Source organism: Rhineura floridana, chromosome 2, assembly GCF_030035675.1.
Source record: "Rhineura floridana isolate rRhiFlo1 chromosome 2, rRhiFlo1.hap2, whole genome shotgun sequence".
In the NCBI taxonomy this organism is placed as follows: domain Eukaryota; kingdom Metazoa; phylum Chordata; class Lepidosauria; order Squamata; family Rhineuridae; genus Rhineura; species Rhineura floridana.
The window spans coordinates 97,635,715-97,656,754 of NC_084481.1; the positions used below are offsets into that span (position 1 = coordinate 97,635,715).

General features: G+C 44.0%; 1 protein-coding gene across 5 annotated transcripts; it reads left to right on the plus strand.

Moving 5' to 3' along the window:
• The first annotated feature begins 980 nt into the window (after window positions 1–980).
• SERPING1 (serpin family G member 1) lies at window positions 981–19,928 on the plus strand. Of its 5 annotated transcripts, none has more exons than XM_061609640.1 (9): window positions 981–1,080; window positions 1,490–1,562; window positions 5,316–5,426; window positions 6,267–6,732; window positions 8,606–8,743; window positions 9,957–10,160; window positions 13,356–13,498; window positions 14,415–14,634; window positions 19,251–19,928. In XM_061609640.1, exons 2-9 carry the CDS (start codon window positions 1,503–1,505, stop codon window positions 19,499–19,501), a joined length of 1,593 nt encoding a protein of 530 aa, XP_061465624.1. In that variant the 5' UTR covers window positions 981–1,080; window positions 1,490–1,502; the 3' UTR covers window positions 19,502–19,928. The 5 variants fall into 5 exon arrangements, with proteins under 5 accessions (XP_061465624.1, XP_061465625.1, XP_061465622.1 ...); XM_061609641.1 differs by having other exon boundaries at window positions 992–1,080; window positions 1,487–1,562; XM_061609638.1 differs by lacking the exon at window positions 981–1,080 and adding an exon at window positions 1,261–1,383 and having other exon boundaries at window positions 1,487–1,562.
• Window positions 19,929–21,040: the final 1,112 nt, after the last annotated feature.

Here is a 21,040-nt window from a genome sequence, read left to right on the forward strand (position 1 = left end):
AATCTATAACGTGAAATGGCTCATCATTTGCCATCAGAAAGTGGCTCATAATGGCCTTCTTTATCAATATTAACTTTCTTACCAGTTTCAGTGTATTTCCCAGGCTAGCCTTTTTCTTTTCCAAAAAATAAAAAATTATGTGAAACACTAATAATTGCCATTATCAACAGTATTCCTGTTTAAAACACTATCTGTTATGCTTTATATATGAATTAGTATACAACAGTGTTTATAAATTATTTCAAGGCTAACTAATAACTTATTTATTCATTTATTTATTCCCCAAGGCACCTGGTTGGCCACTGTGAGAACAGGATGCTGGACTAGATGGGCCACTGGCCTGATCCAGCAGGCTCTTCTTATGTTCTTATGTTCTTATTTATAAATATGAATAAATAGATTTTGAAACTGATTAAGCCTTACTAATACAACCCAGACCGCTACTTTGAGGAAGTTGCTTAATCATATATACTACCTAAAACCAATTCCCATCCCTGAAATTCCTAATATGTTCTTAATATATTGAGTAACCAACTTCCAATCATCAAATACTTCTATAAATTTCTCTCCATCTTTCATAATTACAGAACCTTATTATACACAATTGCTCCTAAAATTTCCATATCAAATATATTAGATCTTAAAATTATCATTCCACTCTCTGGCATACGATATCCTAAAACCATATAGAACCTGGTCTGATGAATAGGTCTTATTTTTCCTCCCACATAATTTAGCAAGAGGGTCTAAACAGGGCTTTGTGCTGAAATATTTCCCTAATAACATTGGCAGCCATGGCTCAATATTCTTTTGCCTTCCTACGCTCCCCCCACAAATGAATAAAACCCTGTTTATCCCCAGGCTGACCTATACCCATTTCCCCTCTCACGATTTACAGGAATTCTCATCTATTGGGGAATCAATCGTTCTTAATTTTTAACTGGCTATTGCCTGCAGCCAACCAATGGGATATAAGGTCCCCTGCTTTCCATCCCCCATGCTCTACTCTGAAAGCAGCTCTAGATAAGGATGTGTCACAACAGTTGGGTCCTATACCTTAAAGAACACCCCACAGAGAAGGTAATTTCTTGAACTCTTATTTATTTTCCATTTGACAAATTCTTATGTCCGCCCCCCCTCCACTCCTTTGACAGTTTCCTTATTTCACCACATCTTCTAACAATTTCCTTTCAGCCAGAGGAGCTGGGGAAATGGAATTCCCCTGAAGATAGTGAAACTAATGTTTTCTTTAGACATGTGACCAGAGATTGCGAAAAATGGGAGAGAGGAGCCTGCAGGCAGCCAGAGAAGGGGAGCAAGGAATTAGCTGCCACAGGGAGGAAACAGCTGGCTGGAGTTGATGTACTCTTCAGAATTCCCCTAGTGAGGAACTGCGTTAGTACCCGTGTAAGGAGGGAAGGTTGGAGGAGGCAGGGAGAAAGTGCATTCATCTTCTTTGGGGAATTAAACACGTGTCTTTGTCTAGCAGCCTCTTTGCCACCATGAAGACCTGGCTGATCCTCATATACCTGGCCACAACTCTGATACCAAGTTTCTCATGGGTGAGTAGAAGCTCTTTGCACCCATTATAGAGGTATAAGTAAACAACACTAAAAAGGATGTTGTTGTGTGGGTTACTGGCATGAGCACAGGGTTGGACTAGATGATCTGCGGCACTCCTTCCAAGTAAGGCCAGCTCTGCTACAATTACATGGAATGGAGTGATCGCCTTAAGCAATTGGTTTGGGATGTCACGAAAAGGCAGAAAAGGGTTATTTATTTAACTTGTTATTGCATCTTGACTGCCTGAGAGGAGAAGGGGTTCTTGTGTGCTGTGCTGCCTCAGGTGCCAAAATAATTTGCCCAGCCTTGGGTACTTGCGCACCTTGGACTTGGACTTATTATTGTTTCAGGCAGCAAAATGTCTTCTGCTGGCCTTGCTTCTAACTCGGTGATTCTACAATTACAATTCCCACCTGCCTGAAATACCCTTACCAAGGGGAGGATTTAAACCTCTGCAAGCTATCATTTCAAACCACTGAAGAAAGCAATCTGCTCCTCTGTCTGCAGCCCGCTGGGCAAGGAGGGAGAGAGAGAGAGGGGTTGGCAGGGAGGGAGGGAGAAGGAGTGGCCCTGCACACGTGCACAAACGCACACACACAGGGACTCCTCACCTTCCCACAAGGACTCCCAAACACAACACACCAAGGGACTCCCAATCCCCCCTGAAACTTCCAGACACAAACACACACACAGGGGTACTCCCAAACAGATCGTCCTCCCCCCCCCCAAACAAGTCGCTAAACATCTTCTCTCTCCCCCCCCCAAACAGGGCATTAAGCTTTCTCCTCTCCTCCCCTTTAGACCTTCTCCTGTGAGGAGGAGGAGGGAGGGAGGCAGCCGGCTGAAGCAAGTGACACAGGAACAGTGGGGAATGACCTGGGCAGCGCCTCAGCAACCTTCCTTCTCTCCTGCTGCTTCCTCCTCCTTGCCTTGTGCCACTGAGGCTGTCAGGAAAGTGCGGTGGAGACAGCAACAGCAGAGCTTGCCCAGGCCACCTCGCTCTCCCACCTTGCTTACTTGCTCACCTCATGCCCGCCTCATTTGCCCGCTGATCTGCCGCCCTTGCTTGCCTCACGCCTGCTGCTCACCAGCCGGCACCCCATCCCCATGGAATGCTGCCTTCATGCTGCGTGATGGTGTCACAACTTACAAAAATATTATATGGATGGATGGATAGATAAGCGTAAGCTGATTTTGTAGCCCCAAACATCTGGAGGGCCCCAGATTGGGGATGGCTGCTGATAAGGGAGATTGCAGATGGCAGAATAAAGGAATCTGGGATCCCTCTTCCCTTCCAGGATGATGAAAATGAAGAATCAAAGCTGCAAAGAGCTATGGGCACTTATGCACTACAATCGAAGGCAGATTGCTGGAGCAGAAGGTGTGGCTGATCATACAGATTAGAATGGAAATTATGTCATCCTACTACTAGTCATCAATAGATGATGGATGCAACTCTTAAAATGGTTAAAGAGAGAAGGAAAGCAAAAGCAAAAGCAGACAGAACATGGTCAGAACCCTAAATGCAATAATACAGCGACTACTACGTAGGGACAAAGAAAACTATTACAACAACTATTTTATAGAAATAGAAGAGGATAATAAAAAAGGTAGAGCAAGAGCTTTATTCCAAAAGATAAGAGAAATTAAAGGAAAATTTAAACTGAGAGTAGGGATGCTGAATAATCAACAGAGGAATACACTGACTGACTGAGATAAAATAAAAGGAAGATGGAAGCAATACAATGAAGAACTATATAAAAGATGCAAGGATGACAAATTCATTCATGGAGGAACTGTATGATGACAAACCAGAAATCTTGGAATGTGATGTGGAAGCTGCTCTTAAAATACTTGGAAGAAACAAATCACCAGGAATAGATGGCATACCAATAGAGTTGCTACAGGTTACTGAGACTGAATGTGCCCAGTTTTGACAAAAAATTGTCAACAAATATGGAAATGAAAGCAATGGCCCATAGACTGGAAGCCTTCAATATATATCCCAAGTCCAAAAAAAGGGGATCCCAGGGAATGCAGTAATTATCAAACTATTGCCTTAATAGTCCATGCAAGTAATACTCAAGATTCTACAACAAAGGTTCTTACCATATATGGAGTGAGAAATGCCAGTCTTCAAGCTGGATTTAGAAAGGGAAGAAGTACCAGGGATCATATTGCAAACATACGTTGGTTAATGGAATGGACTAAAGAATTTCAGAAGAAAATAACTGTGTGCTTTATAGATTACAGCAAAGCCTTTGATTGTGTAGATCACGAAAAACTATAGAATGCTTTAAAAGAAATAGGGGTGCCACAGCACCTGATCGTTCTGATGCGTAACCTATACTCTGGACAAGAGCCTACTGTAAGGACAGAATATGAAGAGACCGATTGGTTCCCCATCAGAAAAGGTGTGAGACAGGGGTGTATTTTATCACCCCATTTATTTAATCTATACACAGAACATATCATAGGGAAAGCAGGATTAGACCAAGATGAAGGAGGTGTGAAAATAGGAGGGAGAAATATCAATAATTTAAGATATTCAGATGATACCATACTACTCGCAGAAACTAGTGTTGATTTGAAATGAATGCTGATGAAAGTTAAAGAGGAAAGCACAAAAGCAGGACTACAGTTGAACGTCAAAAAGACTAAAGTAATAACAAGACTTACATAACTTTAAAGTTGAAAATGAGGATATTGAACTTGTCAAGGATTACCTTGGCACAGTCATTAACTAAAATGGAGACAATAGTCAAGAAATTAGAAGGCAGCTAGGACTGGGGAGGGCAGCTATGAGAGAACTAGAAAAGGTCCTCAAATGCAATGTTGTATCACTGAATACTAAAGTCAGGATCATTCAGACCATGGTATTCCCAATCTCTATATATAGATTTGAAAGTTGGACAGTGAAAAAAGTGGATAAGAGAAGTATCAACTTATTTGAAATGTGGTGTTGGAGGAGAGCTTTGCGGGTATCATGGACCACGAAAAAGACAGATAATTGGGTGTTAGAACCAGAACTATCCCTAGAAGCTAAAATGATGAAACTGAGGTTATCATACTTTGGACACATAATGAGAAGACAGGATTCACTAGAAAAGATGATAATGCTGGGAAAAACAGAAGGGAGTAGAAAAAGAGGAAGACCAAACAAGAGATGGATTGATTCCATAAAGGAAATCACAGACATGAACTTACAAGATCTGAACAGGGTGGTTCATGACAGATGCTATTGGAGGTCGCTAATTCATAGGGTTGCCATAAGTTGTAATCGACCTGAAGGCACATAACACACACACACACACACACTACTGGTCCAAACAGACATATTTGAATTTTAGCCGCCAACCCCTGTTAAATTCAGTAGCAGACAGTGGGATGGGGCGGGGGCTCTCACCTGACCTCCAGTCACCCAAGTTGCAGCTGCTGGTGCAGTGTGAACACACCAGTAGAGCCAACCCAGTGCTCCCACCAGTGAGTCTGCACTGCTGTGACGTTGCCACCACCTACCCCTCTCCATCATGGTATGCAGCAGTGGCATGGATGACTGGAGGTCAGATGAGTGTCATCACCCCGCCATGCCTTCCTCTACTGATTAAATTATGCATTTTAGAGCTAGAACCCAATCGGATCGCAACACTGCTTCTGATTGAGAGAGAGAAGCATAATTACTCGTTATTATAAACTGGAGAACAAAGACTTATCTAATGGGGATTTATTTCTCTATGACTTTTTGCATCAAGGAGGTGATGACTGATGCCAACATAATAGAAGCTGAGACTGAAGAATCTGAGCCATATTTACCCACAAACAATCGACTTATGGCATTGTTCTGGCAGGTTTTCGCCAAGATGGTATGATTGTTAATCTGGATTAGAATGGGAAGTAGTTCCTTTATCTTTACTTCTGGTCCCAAAACCTAGCTCTAAATTTTAGCTGCCAATAACTATTGAATTATTCGCTTTAGAAAAAGAACCCAAGAATATCTGAACAGGTTCTGGTTAAAGAAAGAAACTCCAGTGACAAGCAATAGTGATTAAGAACCAGAAAGACGTGCATAACACTCTTGCCTTTGTAGCTCATGATGACAGCACCAGCTTAATAGCAGTATGTTGTTAACCCATGTTAAACAGCTGGAAGAAGTGAGAGGACAGTGAAAGACCTGGGAGTAGAGGGCTGTCCTATTCGCCTTCCCTTGGACTGCCCGGGAAACTCATCCAACTACATCTGCTGTAGTCTGGAACTGGACAGGACAGCAGAGTGCTGAATGGGGTATAGCTATGGTCAGCCTGAGGAAGCTCCATCAGGCTTGATGCCTCCCCATAAAAGCAACCCTACGTGAGAAACTAGGGTGACATCAGCAGGTTCCAAGAACCTTCTTTGTTGTGAGATTTTTTTGGGGAGGGGGGTGTTATGTGAGTTTGTTTGGGCCCTGGGTGAGAGCCAAGATGGATAGGTGGAGTTCTAGGTGAGAGCCAGAAGTCTGAGAGGTGGCAAGTGGGGCGGTGTGTCAGAAGAAGGAAATTATCTCAGTATGTATTTATTAGTAATTTGCCCTGGTGTTTTAATTGTGTGTTTTTGTCATAGTTTATTTTTCTGTACACCACTTAGAGATATTTTTATATATTAATCAGTATAGAAATGGTCTAAATAATAACTAACTATTACAGTATATTCCTAACTCTATTTGACAGGTGACTTCAGATAAGAGTCATGATAATGCTATGGAGAAGCTGGGAGAAGAAGATAGACAAAAAGAAGGGAGTCCTGCGGAAAAGGAAGCTAACAAAAAAGTAAGGGAAGAAAAGGGTACTGTTACTGGATGTAAACAGACCAGCGTCTTTGAGGACGATGTCCTGGAATGTCTGGATGCTACAGAGCTGCCTGCCAGAGCCTCAGCCACGGCAGAGCCTGCCACAACTCTGACAACAGCAGACGAAACCATAAATGCCACTTGCATATCCAAACAGTGCCAACCAGGCATTAATCCATGGGCTTCATGCACCAATTCCACTTCAGAGGACAAAGAGATGTTGTTTGAGGCTCTAACTACATTTGCTGTGGAGCTCTATAAAACAGTAATCCGACATGAAAATCGTGACTCTAACTTGATCTTCTCACCCTTCAGCATTGCAACAATGTTCTCCAACCTTTTGCTAGGTAAGGCTATGCCTTCAAGTATGTACATGATTGCTACAAGCTTAAGACCTCTGGATCTGTTAATTTTTTCTTTTACATGGAGATAATCTCTGTGTAGAAATATGGGCATACCTGTATATCAAGATTTATGCAGCATGATTGTTTCTCTTGCAATGAGCAATTGCAGCACATGCCAGATGCCTGATTTGTTGTTGTTGTTGTTGTTATTATTATTATTATTATTATTACTATTTCCCTAAATGATATCTTCAGAGGTCCAGCACATTCCTTCCTTCTCAGCTTCACCTTGTGGATCTCCAGCCCCTCATGTACCCAAAGAACTAAAGGTCCTTCTCATCATAGGACTCCCAGGATGCCTTTTTCAGTTTTTATAAGTTCTCTCTCGCCACTGGACATCTGGCCCAGTCCTCCCTAAAGGAGTTTCTACTGGTTTTGTCCACTTCCTCCGGTATAGGTCTCCTGTCCTTTTGTTTCTTTCCCCAGTCTTACCTCTGTCTCTGTCTTGCCCAATTCTCTTTAACAGAATAGTATCAAAACCCTCCAAGAGGTCCAGGAGAATCAATGGGATCTCACTTGTCCTGTGTCTCTCCCAGTAAAATTGTCTCTCCCAGTTGAGTGCCATATCCAGGCTTGAAGTCAGATTGAAAAGGGCCCAGATAATCTGTATCCTTCAAGCCCATCTGAAGTTGTCCCACCAGTTCCTCTCAACATTCCCATCCCAAAAAGGGTATTGGTCATTGTGTGGCAGTGATCTTTACAAGGAACACAGCATGCAAGGAGCCCTATATCTTTTCACCCCAGTGCAATCAAAACCAAACATGCACACAAACACACACCACATGGCACATGCATTCAAACCTAAGGTATTTAGTTCTTAAAAAATGAGCTAGGTCTCCGTAGGTAAGCATAGACTATTTCAAGAAGAGGTTTGGACTCCTCCTGCCTTTCTCCAGGATGTGTCATTGTGCTAGGATGCCAAGTACCTTCCTCTGTGCTGAAGGTTTTTAATAAGAATTAATGGAAATATCATCTAAATTTATTCTTGATCAAAACTGTGCTTTGGTTCTTTGAAAATCAAATTGTGGCTCTTTTTGATCAGTTCCCTCCCTTTTCTTTTGCTAACTTTCCTTTTGCTCTGTTCAGCCCTATCCTAGGAACATATGTGAGTGTTACAAAATGAACCCTCTGTTGCCTGGTTCTTACGTTATCTTAGAAGAATTGTTGCTGCTCATTCCTCCAGGCTATCTTCTACACTGCTCTGGTAACAAAGAGACTCTGTGGGAAAGGCAGATAACTGAAATAACATATAGTAGTGCAGGTGTGGGAAATAATTATGCCATCTGCCCAACCTCCCTATTTCAAACGTTATCAGGGATGCAAAAGATGTGATTGCTGCAACCACATTGCTATGGTAACATGAAGGCTGGTTCAAACATTGGCATGATTGACATTCCTCCATGGTTAGCTTCCATGTCACATTAGTTTGAAGTTCTGTCTTGGACAAGATCACATGTTAACACTACTCACAACAGCGTTAGCTGTTCCATTAGTGGTGTGGGGATGGTGACACTTGTGCAGGTAGTGATGCACAACTTCTAAAGTTACCTTTGTGACATGGGAGTCAACTACAGGGAAGAGGCAACCCTACTGCAAATATAGCATTTGAATCAGGCCTCAGAATTAAGCCTATGATTTATACTTGAGGGGGATCAGGAAATAATTTTCATGGTGAAGATGGCTATTAACAAAATGTGAAGGCTCTTCATTAGGGAACAGAGGTCACCCGCTCCTTAACATATACCTTGCTAAAAGAAAGTCTCAGCCTACACAATGACACATGCCTTCTCCCTACAACCCTGCCTTTGCCATGCAGGAGCCTGTGATGAAACCAAGGACCGTCTTGAGAAGCTGCTCTTCTATCCTGAAGGATTCACGTGTGTCCACAAAATGCTGGAAACCCTCCAAAAATCAAAGGCCTTGACCTCCACCAATGCAATGTTTTTCCAACCAAGTGAGTAAACTGCTAGTTTCAAGATTCCCATGCACTGCCTTCTGTCAGGTGAGATTTGATTTGCAGAGAGATATTTGTGTTTTGATATGGAAAACACTTTCCATCTGGAGTTGCAATTGAGTTTATAATTGTGGAATATAGTTGAAATGTTCTCCATTTGTGGATTATAGCTTAATCCTTAAACCACTTACTGCAGATCATAATACTGAACTCATTGAAATGACTCTGTAATAGGAAGAATGAGACGTTCAGTCAGATGTTCAGTCTCTTGTGGTTACCACTGAATTAAACATCCTCCTACTGAAGTGAAGATAAACTCCTGTCCAGTCTACCCTGAGGAACATCCCAAACCTGCAGCCTGAACAATGGCTGCAGGGCAGGAATGAAAAACTTTCCCCAGGATGGGTTAATTTAAATCACGATGCTTATCTCCTCTCTTCTTCAAGTAACATCTCTGGATTTATTCTAATGCAGCATTTTTATGTTCACAGCCTTGTTTTTTGTGAACACCTATATATGCAGATACTCCATGAGAACTGGAGCTTGCACAGATCCTAGTTAGTACTGCTGCTATTGAACAGATTTTGGGTACAAGAAGTTATATGGGCAATCTGTTCCTATGTAACATTCCCACATATAGGCACCCATGTAAACCTAAAAAAAAAAAATCATCCATGAGCACGAAACATCATGCCTGAATTAGTTGTGGCTGTTAACCACCAATTCTATCTTTTAAATGAATGGCTGAATTGTGAAAATGTGGTGGGGAAATGTTCAAGAGTGGCACGTGTGGTAGGGCAGAACTGCTCTCTTGACACTGTCATCGTTGCTGCTTACCTGGATGGGACAAGGCAACGGCAAGATCAGGCGAACACAGGCAGCGTGACTGTTGGAGGCTAGGGCTATACAGCTGCACTAGTGAGACTGTTGGATTGATGGTCCTGCTGGTGAAACTACACAGCACAAACCTTGCACCTGCCCTGCCACCAGTCCCATCCAAATCAGCAACACCAGGAAGGCAGCTCCGCAGCTCCACCATACATGCCATTCCTGGAAATGTCTGTGTGCTCCACAGGAGTGATAGCCACTGCTACAACCTGGCTATATGCCTGACTCTTTCATTGGCTTACGGAGAACAGTAAAGATATCCCACAAGAACCTGGAATATGTCTTGAGGGAGTATTTTTCTGTCTTTGGTTTTTTTGTTGTGCAGCTCTCACCTTGGAAAGTGATTTCCTCAACCTGACACAGAGTTTCTATCAAACCAAGCTGGCTCACATTACTAATAACAGCAACCAGGCTGTGCTTGACATCAATGCGTGGGTGAGCAAAGTTACTAACGGGAAGATCAAGACGCTTGTGGACGAGCTCGATTCGGATGTCCAGATGGTGCTTCTCAATGCTGTCTACTTCCACTGTAAGTAGGAAGCTCCTAGGGCCCCCTGCCCCCAATGTCTTACCCAGAGAGAGTGCTCACCCAAAGCCAGATGCTCACCTCTGGTTTCCTTACTTGGACATTCAACTCCTCAGGGAGATTCAAAGAAGGCCCCTTTGCCCCTCGCCATTGCATCTCATAGGGGCCCATCACTTCTCATATACATTTTTCTGCTGTGTCTTTCAGGGCATCCTACATTCATCAAAACTGTAGTTTGACCTTTGGGTACTGCCACAAGATCAAAATTAATTTTGCAAAAGAATGATAAAGGATTGTGGCATCTAGTTTGAACCAGGAACACACACTTTCAGTTAGGTTACTTGGCAAACATTTGGATCTCTTTTTTTGTAGCTCTTATTTATTTTACATATGTACACTGTTTTGAGATATTTATTGTTGCTTAGGTCTGTTGCTTAATATGTGGAATTAGGAGTACTGTTGTTTAATTCTAACTGTGGAATTTGTACTGTGTTTTTTATATAGATTCTTTTTTGTTGGTATATGTAAATTCCTTGGAGATTTCTGCTGGAATATAAAGCAATGTATTTGTTAACTACAAAGGAAAAAAGGGCTCCCAAATTTCCAGTGGCTCTGTTGGGACTAGACTTTTGGGTGTAAGCCAGAGACAGTTGATGAGGGCAGAGGGAAGAAACATAGTCACATACTGGGCCAGATGCTAGTCCCTGCCACATCCGATGATGATGATGATGGAGATGATGATGGAGATGATGATGGAGATGATGATGGAGATGATGATGGAGATGATGATGGAGATGATGATGGAGATGATGATGGAGATGATGATGGAGATGATGATGGAGATGATGATGATGATGGAGATGATGATGATGATGGAGATGATGATGATGATGGAGATGATGATGATGATGGAGATGATGATGGAGATGGAGATGATGATGGAGATGATGATGGAGATGATGATGGAGATGATGATGGAGATGATGATGGAGATGGAGATGATGATGATGATGGAGATGATGATGATGATGGAGATGATGATGATGATGGAGATGATGATGATGATGGAGATGGAGATGATGATGGAGATGGAGATGATGATGATGATGGAGATGATGATGATGATGGAGATGATGATGATGATGGAGATGATGATGATGATGGAGATGGAGATGGAGATGATGATGATGGAGATGGAGATGATGGGAGGAGATGGAGATGATGGGAGGAGATGGAGATGGTGGAGGAGATGGTGGAGGAGATGGTGGAGGAGATGGTGGAGGAGATGGTGGAGGAGATGGTGGAGGAGATGGTGGAGGAGATGGTGGAGGAGATGGTGGAGGAGATGGTGGAGGAGATGGTGGAGGAGATGGTGGAGGAGATGGTGGTGGAGATGGTGGTGGAGATGATGGAGGTGGAGATGATGGAGGTGGAGATGATGGAGGTGGAGATGATGGAGGTGGAGATGATGGAGGTGGAGATGATGGAGGTGGAGATGATGGAGGTGGAGATGATGGAGGTGGAGATGATGGAGGTGGAGATGATGGAGGTGGAGATGATGGAGGTGGAGATGATGGAGGTGGAGATGATGGAGGTGGAGATGATGGAGGTGGAGATGATGGAGGTGGAGATGATGGAGGTGGAGATGATGGAGGTGGAGATGATGGAGGTGGAGATGATGGAGGTGGAGATGATGGAGGTGGAGATGATGGAGGTGGAGATGATGGAGGTGGAGATGATGGAGGTGGAGATGATGGAGGTGGAGATGATGGAGGTGGAGATGATGGAGGTGGTGGAGATGGTGGAGATGGTGGAGATGGTGGAGATGGTGGAGGTGGTGGAGGTGGAGATGGTGGAGATGGAGATGGTGGAGATGGAGATGGTGGAGGTGGAGATGGAGATGGTGGAGATGGAGATGGTGGAGGTGGAGATGGAGATGGTGGAGATGGAGATGGAGATGGTGGAGATGGAGATGGTGGAGATGGAGATGGAGATGGTGGAGATGGAGATGGTGGAGATGGAGATGGAGATGGAGATGATGGAGATGGAGATGGAGATGGAGATGATGGAGATGGAGATGGAGATGATGATGGCATGTGCACAGTATGACAAAGTGCCTCCTGCTGAGACTTCAGCCATGCCAGCCATCATAACGTCCCCAGAGTCCAGCCCAGAGGCACCCTGGGGAAGTGAAGATGGCAGGAGCAGCAGGAGCCTTGGCAGGAGGCACTTGGCTGTGCAAAGTGCCCACCCAACTAACTTTAATTTTAAAAAAGAAGGAAAAGGGGGCCCACCTGGTCATCTGAGAGAGGAATGACCTGTTGGTAGGGGAGGAGAGGAAGCAGCAGAGCACCCAGGACTATGGGAGCTGGAGGGGGGAGGGTGAAAGCAGGGTGGTGGCAGTGGAGCAGCCAGGGAGGTGGAGAGCAACTGGAGGGGAAGGGAAGGGATGTTGCTCAGTGGCAGAGCATCTACCTTGCATGCAGAAGATCCCAAGGTCAGTACCTGGCATCTCCGGATAGGGCTGGGAGAAACACTGGAGAGCCGTTGCCAGTCAATGTAGGCAATACTGAGCTTGATCGGCCAACGGTCTGACTCGGATGAGGCAGTTTCCCTTGTTCCTGTGTGGGCACCTTGCCCCTCAAACCTGGCAGAGCCCAGGGTGGGACAGGTAAGGCTTGAAACTAGAATGGACTAGAATGTGTTTGCCCGATGCCAGGTTGTGAAAGACATAAAGAGTAGAAGTGGGTAGAGAAGTTCAGGGACTTGTCTTAAGCATTACCTCTATAGATGCAAGTTTAGATTGTGGGTTCATTAAACATGATGTATGGTCCCTTCTTCTTTTAGTCTGCAAATATATCAAACTCACTTTGTGACCTTATGATAGGGTGGTCTCTCGTAATACTAGACATGTGGCCATCCAATGCAACTTATTAGCAGGAGAGTCAGGAAAGACAAAAGAACATACACCTTCATACAGCACATAATTAAACTATGGAAGATATGGTGATGGAATGGCCACTAAGGCTAATGCCTTCATGTCCTGCTTGTGAGCTTCCTGGAGGCTTCTGGTTGGCCACTGTGTGAACAGGATGCTGGACAGGGTGTACTTTTCCATTTGATTCAAGTGGGGCTCTTACATATTTGTTGTATCTAAATAAGTAAATTGTCTCTGATCCAAGCTCTTCATCTTTTCAGCCAAGTGGAAGACCATATTTAAAGTTAAAAATACAAATAAGGAAAAATTCTACCTCCCAGACGTAGATCCCATCGAGGTGTTAATGATGATGAGTAAGAAATATCCAGTGGCCTCCTTCATTGACCAGAGCTTGCAGGCTAAGGTAACGCCCTGAGGGGATGGGGGAGGGTTCCCTTTTCATTTGCTTAGAACTGTAAGCAACCACCATAAGAAAATTAGTGTGGATGGGTTACAACAAAAAAGCAATGTAAGTTCTTAACGCAAATAACATATCTATAGAAACAAAAACTAGTATCAGCTTGGCTTCATGGTTAGGGCTCCCATCCAAAGAACCTTGGGAACTGTAGTTCTATGAAGGTGGTAAGAATCACCTTACTACCCTAGTAAAACTACTGTGTTCAGGTTTCTTAGGGAGAAGCCATAAAAGTGAAACTGGTTTCTCACTGAATGAAACATACTGTGTAGATGTGCTCTTACTCCCTCAACTCTTAAGATACTCCTGTTCTATAGTGTTCCCACCAATGTGACCATGTGCCTTCCTTGGGCTTTTCTTTGCACAATTGCTTTTGCTGTGGAACTGGGCCACATCTGTAAAGGCTTAGTCTGGTTTGGTTTGGTTTCTTAAATTTGTCAGTTGCTTCCCATAACCAGTGGAAGTCCCAAGGTGATTTACTAAACAGAAAATCCTAATTTAAAAACTTGATATAATCAAATAAGGATTAAAACAAAACGATACAGGACAAATGTACTGCAGTCTCCCAAAACTACACAATACTTATCCCCATCCAAGACAAGAATGAACACCTAACAGGCTTATAGGCATTGTTAGTGTTAACTCCACTGTCCACCCTGTTGAGCCCATGCAGCTCCTTTCTTCTTTTTCCAGCTGTCACAGGGAGAGGGGGAAGAGAAATGGAAAGCAGCAAGTTGGGGAAGTCCAGCTGGACTGAGCTGGAGATGCATTGCCTTTCAAAAAGGAGAAGAGGGGTGCTCATTTAAAGTAGGGTGCATGAGAATATGGAAGAAAGGCAGGAGGCTGATGGTGTTTGCTTTGTTAGGTTGGCCGGCTGCAGCTGTCTGACAACATGAGCCTGATCATCATCATGCCTCGCTCCCTGTCTCAGAAACTCTCTGATGTGGAGTGGCGCCTCAGTGCAACTGTCTTCAAGTCAATGATGGCCAAGCTGGAGACCACCCCTTTCAAACCTACCATAGTGACTCTACCCAAGTTCAAGGTGGACTCTTCCCAGAACCTCAAGGAAATAATTGGTGCAATGGGTAAGAAAAACAAAACTGGGGGGTGGGAGATGTGTTAAAGGCAAGGAAGCATTGCACCTTTTCAGCGTAGAGGACAGGTTATGTCAGGGAGTGATGGAACTAGAGCTAATCTCCTGTCCAATCCCCAGGTATATTTCACTCACTCCTGCTCATTTGTATTGTTCTGAAAAAGCTGCTCTTGCAGCATTGCTCGTGGAGGAGGACTGGCTCAATGGCTTTAACTGGGAAGAATGGGGAAAGATATTCTCATGATGGATGTCTGGTGTGGCACTTCTTAAAAACATTTTAACCTTCAAAGGCTGCTGGAAAGATTTGCTTACAAAGGAAGCTAATGCTATAGGTATCTCTAAAGTAAAGCTAATTAGGGCATCAGGAATAAGTTCTCATATATGAAGAAGTGGTCACATCCAGTCCCTGCTTTTATATCTGCCAGATCTGTCAGATGGATGAACACTTCAGCGATCCTCTGATACTAGGGCAAGCCTGGTCTTTTGAGATTTCTCAGTCTTGTTGTTGTTGTTGTTGTTGCCTGTCCTTCACCCAAAGGTCCCAGGGCAGGTAACAAGCAACCTAAACAACATCACAGAAAATAGGGTGGTTCTAAAAGCATACATCTCGGGTGTCGAAGGCCAGGGTAAAGAGATGGGTTTTCAGCATTTGCTGAAAGATGTATGATGAAGTTGCCAGACACACCTCGGTGGGGAGGGAGTTCCACAGCTTAGGGGCTGCCACAGAAAATGCCCTCTTCTGAGCACCACCATCCCTGAGGGTGGTGGAACTACCAAAAAGTGGTGGAACTACCTCTCTGCTGATCTCAACACCCAAAAGGGTCTGTAGTAAGAAGACGGTTTTTCAGATATTTGGGACCTAATCCATTTGGTGCTTTAAACACCCAAGATCCTTTTAAGGATATCAATTGAACCTGGATCCTTTTGCATGCCAAGCATGTGCTCTTCCACTAAGCCATGTCTCCTTGTGATACACCAATCCAGATGCAATTCATTGGCCAGGTATTGAGGCAGCCAGCTGCTTGGCAATTCCTGTTTTGACAGTCCCAAAGCAAGCAGCAGATGTAGGACTTCAACTGAAGCTTTGATTGGCTACATGTTGTCCATTTTTTTCTGGAATTGCATTCTTTGTTAACTCATTTTTGGAAGAGAATCTAGATGGTGGGTGCTTCCAGACAGAAGGCTCCTAGTGCTACCAAATAATTGCTCTTCTGCTTTAATGTAAAGGTGGAGTTGCTATTCACCGTCTGCACTTCAAGGAGTGTAGCACTTTTGGGGTGTGTGTATCCTAGGGCCGTGCACTGGATTCACCCGAGCCCCAAGCCAATTCAGGGCTATTCAGAGGCATTGGGGCCTTGGCCCAGTAGGGCTGTGGGTCAAGTTGGGTGGCCCAGAGTGGTTGGGGCTATCAGGGGTTGGGGGGTCAGGCAGAAAGGAAAGGCAGGCATGGGCAGGAAGGAGGTTAGGTGGGAAAGGCACCTCTTTGTGGGAGAAGGTAGGTGCCTGTCCCATCTAACCACTCCTTCTCCCCGCCAGGCCTCCTCAAGCCCTGCACGGTATCCAAGTCCCCTTTGCCAGCTGCTTCCCTGCATGCAGAGAAGCCGCTCACAAAGGAACAGAACCTGGCAGGATGGAATCCTCTCACTGATTGGCTGGTAAGCAAGAGGATTCCATCCTGGTGTTGCTAGTACCTATGTGCAGAGAAGCTGCTGGCAAACAAGCAGTGACCAGCACCGCATCATCCCCTTGCTCTCAATGGGGGGAGGAGGAGGAAAAACAGCCTCTCCTTCTTTTCCCGCCCCCCTCCTGACCATATTTTAAACCCTATTTTAAATTAAAACAGGGTTTATAAAACCCATAGCCCCACCCCCCCAAATGGCTTTGGATCTGGGGTGGGGGAGGTGGTACCCTGGTCGGGACAGGGTGTATTGGCCCTCCTTGAAGTTCACTGATGTGGGCCATGGGGCAGACCAGGAGGCCTGTGCTCAGCCCTAGTATATCTCCTTGTGTTCCATCCACACAGTGGGCAGATGTTGCCCTGTGGGGGGGGGAGGTTGTCCCCTTCTTTCTCCTGACCCCTCATGGTTGCACCACACCTCTTCTTTTTATAGTTTGAATTGTCTGCTTCTCACTACCATTTTAGAACCCTGTTTGGTTTGCTTGTTTGTGTGGCTCTGCATCCATACACCATTTTAAAAAATAATAATGGTTACTTTATTCCACTCTAGTGCAATTGGACAGCTCTGAAAAGCAAATGGGGCCCTCCACCCCACCCCACCCTCACACACTTCCAATCTGGTGCCTGCAGCACAAAGCAAGAGGATTGCAGCCTTACCTGTGAAAAAAATATTATGATGATTGGGCTATAAATCCTGTTTGTATTTTCTAGTCATTTTCAGGACACAGCAGGGAAGCATGCCCACTTGATGTTTCTAGTTAATTTCAAGCTTGCACCTTGATTTATCTAGTCAGTTTCACAACTAAAATTTCTTTGCTTTGTACAATTTGTGCTTTCGCTTTCATTTAAAAACAAACTGCAGTGTGGTGGTTGAGGACAGCTTGTTCCAGGAGAGTAAACAATTTATTAAGGGTTCTTTGAGAATGGCCTCCATCCAGAATATTAAGCAGCCCCAAGCATTTTTAAAATAAAAAAAAATTGTAATATTGGAATAGATAGTTTTGGAGAAAGGATTTGTCTTGCATTGCACTGCAGAACAGGAAATGTTTCTGCAACTGGAAAAGCAGAGTAGCCAATAGAAAATGGAAAGACATCCATCCCCAATGTGTCCTCCAACTTCCCCAGAGTCATCTCCTCCCACCATGCCTCAGTTTAACATTTCCCTTTCCACAACTGCAGAGAGATTGTGCCTCTATTCCACTACACCCCCCAAAGTACTGAGAAAACATGGGAGGGTTACAAGATGATAGCCATGTCACGTGGACTCCCCATTAAACAAAAGTTAATAGGGCAGATGAATCCCACAGTCAGTTTGTCGTCTGAAAGCCACCAACATCACTGCATTGCATTGCATTGTACAGTGTTATTTGTACTAATAATACACTGCATAATATGATGTTATTTGTGTTGTCCTTCTGTGTTTTCAGACCTGATTTGTTACCTGTGATGGCCAGCACCCAGCCACTCTGGGTCCCTGGCCACGACCAGATAAGGAATGAAATAGTTTAAGAAGGCTGCCTCTTATCAAACAGCCCCCCAGTTTCCCTGGGATCTTGCTGAAGAGTCTTGAGATAGATCAATATTATGGCTTTAGGCATGGGTGGTGGAAAAAAAGCGAGACCGCACCAGATTTATGTACATATGAAGAGTTTATTAAAAGGGAAAGAAAAGTATGAGACTTGAAGGAAAGATATGCAATGCAGACAAAAATGACAGGAAATCAGCCTATTCCCCTTTGGAGCAAAACAACAAAATGAAGTGGACTAAAATGCCATCCACTTCCCCTACCTAAAATAGTCCCTCAACTCACCAAGTTCTCAGGAGAATTTTACTCCTGAGTAGTAGCCTTTCCTCTTGATTTTTACCCATCTCCCAGGCTCACCAAGCTTTTCCTTGTCACACTGAGATCCACCTTGGCCTAAACACTTCTTATCTCAGGAGTCCTGCCTTGAACTAAAACACTGGAGGATGGCTAACCCTTGATAAAGACTCTCACTGTCAATCATATGCTCCACCCCAGTAGGTCACAGGAAGCCATGAATGCCCTAGACTGAGGTGTGGCTTTCCACACATACTCAGTGGCGGTTACACTCCCTTGATTGTTGTGACCACAGGCCAGGTCATGTGATCAGCCAGACCAGGAGATTTAGGCAGGTTAACTCTATAATCCGCAATGAACAAAGAAATAAAAACATGCATTCCCATATTATACACAGTATTCCATAAAAAGGCATAGTCCATATTAACAGCCCAGGACAACAAAGTCCAGTTCCTTCACATTACCATTTCTTTGCTATAAAAAAATTACAGTGCCAACCTATCCAATACGGATGGGCAAAATACTATTTAAAGATCCCTGTGCCTGTCTGCAGATTAGCTGGCTTCTTTTTCTCTGAGGGTGTTGCATGTTTGTGTATGTGAAATAGAATAAAGCTCGCTCTCAGAGACAAGAGGGGGAAACAAAACCACTAATTAAGGTGCAGTGCATCACGAATCCCATAACCATGCTGAACAGGAAGCAATAAAATGGGCTAAAATAACAAAGGAGGAGCTTTTAATTAATGTCACTGGGGACCTTTGTTGAATGAGAAGTAGTTATAATTAAACATTATAGAAGAATCTTTGCCTTGGGAAAGGACATTGCTGGTTAACATAATACTATTAAGTGCTATATGGAACCTCCTTTTTAATTCCACCTCTAGCTAATTGTGGGAAAACATTACCTTGGGAGCACTACAATGCTCTAATGTGAAAGCAACCTGGTCACACAGTTTGCAGGCATGTGCTAGGATCTAATAAATAAATAAATCTGTTCCCACATAGTTCTGGTTTTGGCTCCATTTCCTGCCCTGTGAATTTCCAAAGAGGAGAGAGAGTTCAGGTTTCAACTGAGGTGATATGTATGCATTAAATCCAACTTTCTCTTTCAGATTATGGCTTGTTCTATGATGCCAATCTGTGTGGGATCTCTAAGGATGAAGAACTGGCTGTGTCCAGTGCTCAGCACAGAGCTGTACTGGAAATAAGTGAGGAAGGAGTGGAAGCAGCTGCGGCCACAGCAGTCTCCCTGGCGCGCACAGCCAATTTCTTTGAAGTGCAGCAGCCTTTCCTCTTTTCACTGGCAAAGAATAATGGGTTCCCAGTCTTCATGGGGCGCATCAACAATCCACAGCCAGCATAACTTTCTCCTCCTTGCTCCTGTCAGCTTCCATCAGTGGGATGAAGACACCCCCAGGATTGCCCTTGGCTCATTCATCACCGTTTACACACGAAGCCTTGTGCAAGTGCCTGTAATGTGGTCCTTTGGTGCAGTTTTTTTCTTTTATACTTTTGCTTTATAATTTTATCCTCCCATTATCATGTCTTTCTTTTCTTTTTTTAAAAAAAGCTGGTTCCCCTCCTTCCGTCATTTTTCTTCTGTGATTTATTTTTATTTCCTTTCATCACTGAGCAATCCACCTCTTACCATATATGCAATAGGCTGACAAGGAGGTCTCGCCTGTCAAGAGGCCCTCCTCTTTTTCCCATGTAACCATTAAAACAATTGATTCAGCCTCTTCCATTTCCTTTTGCTTTTATAAGGAATAAAGTGAAACTATATTGGCTCATGTATATTGTCATGTCTGAGGTAGACTTTGCTGGAGGAGATTATGGGTAAAATTTTATTTATTAAATTTGTTACTTTTCTACACACATATGAACACTCAAAGCAACTTACAGTTAATAAAACGTTAAAAGAAAAAAGAAAAATATTTTTAAAATATATAAAAAGTTAAAAACAGAACGGTACATAAGGCGATGGAGCAACCCTTTTTAGGAAGGCTATACAACAGAAGCCCTCCAAAACCAAATACTTGGGAGAAGAAAAAATGTTTTTGCCTGGCACCTAAAGACGGTTTATGATGGTGCCAGGTGTACCTCCCTGAAGAGAGTGTTCCACAAATGGGGGGCCTGTTCTCATGTTGCCACTCTCTGAACCTCCTTTGGAGGGGGCACATGAAGAAGGGCCTCCAATGCCGAATGCTGGGACTGGGTTGGTACATAAAAGGAAAAGTGGACTTAGGGAGAGTTTTGATAATAGCCATTGCCCTGTTTTTCCTTAAAAACAGAAATGTAGTTCTTTCACAAGCAGTGGCTGAGGTGGTAAACCTGTGTCTGTGTTCAGACTGCAAGTGAAGGCTCACATGATTAAATGTTTCCTCAGGCCAAGGAGCAGGAACCTCCCCTTCTCTGCACTGAGCACATTCTTAGGTTATTGTGTCGGGCTGTAGGCCCATGATAGATAATCAGAGCAAAAAAAGGTCTGGAGCCAAAAAGCGAGTGGGTCACCTCCACGCCCCTCACAGATGTGTGCACACACCATTTTTCCACCCAGGTTGCCCTGTTCTGGTCCTGCAGAGGAGTCCATTGGACAAAGTGAATCAGCACCATGGAGAGCTTCTAGTGAGCTACCTGTTCCAGTGAGGGTTGGAAGTACACCGAGGCCTTTTTAGTCTCTGCTTTCAGTCTATCTCTCCTAGACCAGTCTTCTAGCCTAAAGATGAATGCTCTCCTACATTCCATGGCCTCCCATTTAGCATGCTTTCTGAGCCATTGTACTGGTGGGATTCTGTAGGAGGCACTTGGTTCCTCAGTCTTATGGTAAGGTAGTCATGAGGATCCTAGCTCTGGTTCTATGGGCCCTGGTGCCAAGACATCTGGTTCAGGTGATCCCTATCTG

Excerpts from the sequence above, each read along its gene's own strand:
- SERPING1 (XM_061609638.1), top strand. The coding sequence starts at position 1,361 with ATGTACTCTTCAGAATTCCCCTA. Across the intron at positions 1,384-1,486 it reads TACTCTTCAGAATTCCCCTA|CAGCCTCTTTGCCACCATGA; the intron begins GTGAGGAACTGC and ends GTCTTTGTCTAG. Across the intron at positions 10,161-13,355 it reads CAATGCTGTCTACTTCCACT|CCAAGTGGAAGACCATATTT; the intron begins GTAAGTAGGAAG and ends TCATCTTTTCAG.